The following is a 7,415-nucleotide window of genomic DNA, read 5'->3' on the forward strand; positions in this document are numbered from 1 at the left end:
TGCAGCCTGTGTTACAAGTGTGATTAGTTTTATATCCTATTTTCTTTCTCCCCTCAGAGGATTATGCCCAGCTGTGCAACATTCCTGTTCCAGGATCTCGACGTCCATATGGACAAGATGCTTTGGTTGACTTCGAGGAGCACTACACTCCAGAAACTAATCCATACTTTGTTGAAGACCGTAAGCAAGTTTCTCTGTTATGTAAAATACTTGAATTGAGGGTTGTAACTTGGATTATTTCCCTGTAGCTGGCTTCATTCTTCTGTTTGCTTCTGAGTAATGTGGCCTATTTATGTTTTAGTTATTCCTATGACATTAGCTTTCGGTCAGGTGTTCTGGTTCAAGAGCCAGTGTTGTATAAGAGTCCAGTTGGGCTCGGAGTACAACGTTAATTTTTAATACAGTGGAATAGTTTGTGCCAAGTGTACTAAATTTATATTTACCAACAGATTTACAGCTGAAGGTCAAAAGGATTGCCAGTTTTCCTTCTCACAAATTAATTTTCCGTTGGAGCATGGGACAGATTTCTTTGGAGTACATTAAGTTGAACAGACAAAAACAAAAAGGGGAAGAAAAAAAAAAGGAAAAAAAAAACTCCCTCCATCTCTGTGCCAGTTTTCCATGATTTTCCAGCAGAATTTATATGGGAGAAATAGAGAGTATGCAAGTTGTTCTCGCTCAGCAGAGAAACTACAGAACAAAGTATGACTGGAGAGTATGCGTGTATATAGTCTACAGGCTGGAAGGGTCTGCCAATGGTGTGGGAGTCGTGTACAGCATCTCAGGTGTTCTTCAGGAATATCAGGGTTCTTATGGATCCAGCCCAGCTCACTGTTGAGGCTCGAGGGAGAGGAATCCTTGCAAATCTCAGTATCTTCTTCAAAATCAGTCACGCTGTGCACATCCAACTTATTCCATCACAGCTTCAGAGAAGAAAAGTGGGGGTATCAGAAGGAACTGGTAACTTCCAGTGCTTTACACATGTGCCCGACAAGTTACCACTACAATCTTTCCCAAAGGGCTTCTCCTGTACAAGGAGATACTTACAAAGTAAAGGTACGAGATCAAAACAGGAGGAGGATTATGGCACACTACTGGAAGAGTGACAAGCATTTCTTGTGCACATTGCACCTTTATACAAAGCTATACAGGTCATAATAATGAGCTCATTTCTGTTCGGCATCTAAATGACCTTTCAGCTCTACACAGAATTGTAAAATGCCTTATTGCTTTATATCCAGATGATATTAATTAAACAGCCCTGAGTGTTGATATCTAATTAAAATGTCACACGGGTGAAAATTACCAAGCATAATGAAAAGCCCAGATAGATGACTGGGTAACCAATGTGACAGATAATACACTGAGTGGTAAACAAGTTATTTACAAGTAAGTTATAAGCAGTGGTGAATAGATACAGTAAAATAATACAGTTTTGAATCCACAGTTGAGTCTTCTGTGCTAAGGAGATAGGAGCTCACATCTCTTGCTCCCATCCTATCACTGAACCAGACATGGTGGCGAGTAAATGCATAAGAAACTCCCAAACACATAGCTGTGTGATTGTTCTCATCAGAGGCATGTTACCCGACAGATACAATTTGATCATGTATTTATCATCAAAGACTTCATGGCCATGATCCTGCTGCAGTCTGTATGAGGAATATGACAATACTTGCCCAACCCATGAGAGGGCCGTGCATGTCAATGTATTTGTCAGCTGCGTGCAATCAATTTCTACAGAACCAAATACGCATTATTAGAATTGCAACATGTACCCCATCCAGCTTTTTTGAAGAAAAACTTTTGTGCAACTAGAACTTGCTCTATGAAATAGATATTTCAGATACGTCTATGTACATGCATATATATATGTACATATACTGTATATGTAAAATAGGTATTGGGGGGACCTTTCCCTTTCTTGGCAGTTTGTTTTTTAAATTAGCAAAGCTCTTTGCTTTAAGGGACCCTCATGAGGGTCCTCTGCAAGCTCTATTAGAGGACTGAAAACATAATGAAAAATGGACAAATTTCTTACTACTCTGTAACCATACATCCTGACAATCTGGTCAACACCCTCAGTACTACTGCAATGAAATGCAATTGTTGACCAGATTATCAGGATGTCAATCATGACAGATTGTCATGGAAAAGATTGTAATGTTTCCCACTAAATGTGCACTTGTATACATGCTATGTATTGTACACATTCTTGAGATGTGGCTTAAGTCAGCAAGTGCTTCTTATGTCACATATCTGCTCAGTGTCTCCAGAATTTATTAAGTACATCACTTAAGCCCCACCATGGTAGAGCAAGTCCGGGCTGGATGACAAGTTATGTAGCCAAAGAAGGTGGGGTAGTGGATACAACTGTATGGAAGTTAAACAGAGGATGATACAGAAAGGGCAGGGTAGGAACAGCAAAGAAAGAGGAAAGAGGGACTAACGAAAGACAGGGTGACAGGGCAGAGGAAATATAAAAAGACAGGAGAGCAAGCAAAGGGAAAGGGAAAAATTTATATTCCTAGGTAGCTTTGCAATTGTAACATATAAATAGGTAAACACATTTTAGATAAGACAATGATTTGATTGTGGAATTACTGCATTAGTCATATGTTATGGGGCAGATGGGGAGATGTATCCTACTCAATTCTACTCCAGCTCCAATTTCCCCTCCACTTATATGCTATGTATTCATTATGCTGGTAAACCAACAGACTCTCAAGGGCTCTGCACTCCTTCCTCAAAAGTCTTTTGGATGTGATGGGCTGCCATCTGCAGTCCTGTTACATCACTGCTCAGTGGCTGGGAAGCTAGCTGAAAAACTTGTGCAGAACTAAGAGGAGCAATTCAGTCCTACAGATATTCTCTGAATGTGTAAAAATGTCACATAATTTTTAAATACATATCCCTCTTTATACACAAATCCAGAACTGTCAAATAAGTAATAAAATGGGGAGCCTTTGAATAATCACTACTGAGAATTATGACATGGAACGATCAGTAAATTATAAGTGTTTGTACTGGCACTAATGAGTGAAGTACCAGCCAAAGGGTTATTAACCAAGCCCACAATAGTATAGCAGTATCTAATTTCTTCTTACTTTCCATAAAGCAGTTGAGACTGAATTTTTTAAAATGTATTTCTTGTAGATAAATCAGAGTGTATCTCTTCCCCCATATACAGGCATCTCACTTTTGTAGAATATCATTTTAAAATACTTTTGCCCCAAATAGCACTACTGCTGTTTACCCTTTTTTTACATAAAGGTTGATATGCTTAAAAATTACAATAAAATGTGCTGTTTAGAAAAAACAGATTTATTCTTTTAAAAAAATGCAAACTGTGCAGTGTAATTTATTAAAAAAAAAAAATCACATTTTTAACACAAAAATGTAGAGTTCACAAAGTTAGACAGTTTTCACCTTGAAATATATCTCAGCTCTTTTCTAGTGTATTTAAAACTCCAGATGGTGCAGATCTGCTAAAGTTGACCTACGTTCTGCAAAGCCACATTTCAGTAAACCTCTGAGAGAATTTCCGGGTCTCGCTATACATTTGGGTATATATATTCAGCAACCCTTGTAACTTATTTGTTTGTAATTCTTTCTTCACTCAGGTTTCCTGAACAGCTTTGAGGAGTTACAAGCAGAGGAATGTGGTATTCTAAATGGATGTGAAAATGGCCGATGTGTAAGAGTCCAGGAAGGCTACACCTGTGACTGCTTTGATGGTTATCACCTGGACATGGCCAAAATGACTTGTGTTGGTGAGGACGACGTGTTTACTTCTTACTCTTCTGCTAGCCTGTCAGTTTAGCCACTTGGCTTAAGGAGGGGCTAAAAAAAAAGAGGTTACAGATGATGACCTGAATCCTATTACAGTTGCCAAATTTATATCTGATTTATTGCAAAGGCTAGTAAATATTGTTGCAGAAATAACTATGGTGATGTTCCTCAGTGCATTACAGCTCCGTTCAGCTGAGAACCTAGAAATGAACAGATACACCATTGTGCAATGAAGCTTAAAACTTGTATCAACAATGTCACACTGTAACATGAGCAAAGCTTTTTGAAAGGGTTTAGTGAACTGAGAGGAAGGATCTGGATCCAGATTGGAAGAGTAGTTTTAGGAGCAGATTTTTAGAGCAGTTGGGCCACCTAAATATTCAGATATCCACTTGGTGGGGCTTGGCCCCCTAATTCTTACTGATTTAATTAGCGAAGAAGCCAGACTGTCCTCTCACCTTCAAACCAATACATCTGCACAACAGCTAACCAGAACATCTAGATTCTATATCAGCAATTAAAATAATGAAATACAGGGAAGGCAAGTGGCAGGGCAAAGACGAAGCAAAACAACCAACATCCCTCAGTGTAGAGCCTTGTATAGACTGCACGTGCGTATTTCAGTTTAAGGTGTCTGTACTAGCCTTGCCTAGCACTACACTTCACAACCCATGGCTGCAGTCTCCTAGCTGTATCATGGAAAGCTACCTGCATGCCTTGTAATCTTTAGGACTCTACAACAAGCTGGTATCCCTAGCTGTGCTGTATGGAGTACAGGTAGTTTGCTGTTTATAAATGTTTAGTTGGCAACACCAAGAAAGCCTAAAATACTTGATTTTTTTCATAAAGATATTATACTAAGAACTGGCAGAACCTCTCTTATAAGCCACTTCTAAGCCGTCAGATAAAAACCTGTAAGTGGTTATTAAATTTTTGTTTCGTAGCTTAAGAGGAGTTTGGACTTGGTGATCTAACAGCTTAATGCTTTTTAAGACACTGTTGATTTGCCACAATAACTTTGTCTTCCCAATAAAATATTTATCTGTCACAGCTTTGGAACTGCCCTAATTCCACCTGATCTGAACTGAATATATTCAGTGTATTCCTACAGTATGTTCTACTCCTGACAATGCTGGAAACAAATGAGTTTTATCTACATGTGTTTTGGTGTTCCCTTTTTGCAGATGTGAATGAGTGCAATGAGCTGAACAACAGGATGTCTCTCTGCAAGAATGCCAAATGCATTAACACAGAAGGTTCGTACAAGTGTTTGTGTCTCCCCGGGTACGTACCTTCAGACAAGCCAAACTACTGCACACCACTGAACTCAGAACTAGACAGTGAACTGGAGTAGAGGAAAATCTCCATATCCTAAGCCCATATACTCTGCACTGTATAAAGAAAAGGAAGAAAAGTATTTAACTTGAGAAGAGAAGGCACCAGAGTAGTGAACATAAGGGGAAAAACACATTAAAATGTGTCAAAGGTGAGACGTGATGGGCTGATTGTATGTCAGCTTCACTGAAGTGACAGACCAAATGGACACATTACTCTGTATGAAAGAAACAATCAAGTATATAGCGTGTTCATAAGAAAAAAAAAAATCATTGAAAATAAGCAAAAACAGTGCTGTTATTTTAAACAGAAGAGCTTTGGTTTTCTGTTTTTGTTTTGTTTTGTTTGTTTTGTTTTTGTTTTTTTTTGTTTTTGTTTTTTGTTTTGTTTTACTATTGCTTGATTAATTTGGCATTTAAATAGTGATGGAAATATTTTATATTACTATGTCATTTTTTGATTGTTCAGTTCCTTGCCTACTGTTTCTTTTCAGACCTTTTTTCTGATCAGTACAAATTATTTGATACAGATATTCTTAGGATATTTTATAAGAACTGTTACACAGGGTAATGCTCCTCCTACTCTGGAACATTGGTCAGTGACGTTTTTAATTTGCTAGTTGTCTGCCCTGTGGAGCAGGCACCATTTGTTTTCAAATGTTTATATACCTTGGCGAAAAGTCTTTGTATTCATTTTGTATTCTGTATGGTTGTTACTGCACTTAAAGTCTCTAGAACCTTTCTTGCCAAGTTCAAAGCTGCTAGTGGACAACATTGGATTCCTTTTGTACATTAAAACAAAAGATTTTAGCTCACGTCTGTATTGTAATGTGTAAATTGAACACAAGAGAGATCTTGTATGATTACCCTAACATATTAAAGCTGTATATTAAAACTCAATAAAATCACCTTTTTTTAGAAAAAGCTATTTACTAATTGTAGGCTTTTTTTTTTTTTTTTAACTTTATTGATATTTATGTTACAAGAATGTAACCCTAGGGTGTTTACAGTACTAGAATTAATTTACATTACAACAGTTATACAGAGTTGTCTGGCTGGTTTTTCCTTCTCATGCTGTTTTAATAAGACCAGAAACTGAATTAGTTGATGCCTAATCTTAGGCTTCCAGGGGGAAGATTTCAAACACAGACCCACAGAAACTGTTTGACTTGGAAGTTGAATTCCATGGAATTTTTCTTCTTGCCTGGTTTAGGCATGTTTCCCACTAAATCTGCGAATCATGCTCTTCAGTATGATGGCCTGGTTTTCAGAAATAGTAAAGAAAAGGGGGCGAATTTCCTTTTCTTAATGAACTGTACCTTCCCATAAACTCCATTTCTCAGTGGAAGGAGAGAAAGAGATTACGAGACTGACAGATGTTTCACTTTGACCTCCTCCAGAATGAGTTTACTTTGGAAATCCTGAAACAGGTCCTTTTGATATTTTCCAAATGAAACATTTTTGTTGTGTCTTTGAGACCTGCCCTGCATTAAGAGGAAAAGCATAAAATGAGACTTTAAAAAATAGGTCAAATTGGGTCCAATTGTCTGAAAATTTTTATTTCTAATTTCACACACACACACAAAAAGGAATACTTGTTTTGGTTCTGACTATTTTCCAATATTTAGGTCAGTCAGAACCAAAAATCCTGTAAACTGTATTCTTTGAAGTACTGAGCACTTGGTAGATCTCATTAAGACCTGTGTTCCTGTTAACTGTGGCAGCAAGTGTCCTTCTCAGGGCCCCTCCTCTGTATGTGCTGAAATTTGACGCAAGGACTAGTGAAGATACTGTACATTTAAAGTTCAATTGTATGTTAAAATGCAAGAACATTTTCTGAATACAAATGTCGTGGGAGAAATCTTCAAGGAATAGACTTTTTGCAAGGTACTCTACATGCTTGACTTTTCTGAAATTAAGCAGGAGAGGGATGGAGGGCCAGTCTCTCTTCTCAGTCAGAAGAGGTAAGAGGTACAAACACTACAGCTTGTCTATAATTGAAAAACAAAACAAAACAAAAAAACTACTTCTTGCTTCCCTGCTGTGATTGAGAAAAAAGACGGAAGGTCTGGTCTTACTAGGGAATTCCATAACTGCAGGGCTCTTAGTTGTCCTATTTAAGGTTAATTATCCTATGGTTTTAGAAAAAAACTTTCACTGGTGAAGCCACAGGAAAGGGAGCATAATCATCATTCTAACTGAACTTGGACTCTGCAGTTACATCTCCTCCCCACACCAACATTGCACATTCTTTTCCTTCCAGTATGTAGTTCTGAAGACTAAGCAGAT

General features: G+C 37.8%; 1 protein-coding gene across 16 annotated transcripts in view; it reads left to right on the forward strand.

Annotated features, from left to right (window-relative positions):
• LTBP1 (latent transforming growth factor beta binding protein 1) overlaps window positions 1-6,054 on the forward strand; it is a 201,462-nt gene extending 195,408 nt beyond the window's left edge. For all 16 annotated transcript variants that reach the window (XM_038176452.2, XM_038176455.2, XM_038176453.2 and 13 more), the window contains 3 exons: window positions 58-180; window positions 3,624-3,773; window positions 4,977-6,054. In XM_038176452.2, the coding sequence (XP_038032380.1) occupies window positions 58-180; window positions 3,624-3,773; window positions 4,977-5,146 (443 nt within the window). In that variant the 3' untranslated portion in view covers window positions 5,147-6,054. The remainder of the gene's footprint in view (window positions 1-57; window positions 181-3,623; window positions 3,774-4,976) is intronic.
• The last annotated feature ends 1,361 nt before the right edge of the window (window positions 6,055-7,415 follow it).

Source organism: Anas platyrhynchos, chromosome 3 (assembly GCF_047663525.1).
Source record: "Anas platyrhynchos isolate ZD024472 breed Pekin duck chromosome 3, IASCAAS_PekinDuck_T2T, whole genome shotgun sequence".
Classification (NCBI taxonomy): Eukaryota; Metazoa; Chordata; class Aves; order Anseriformes; family Anatidae; genus Anas; species Anas platyrhynchos.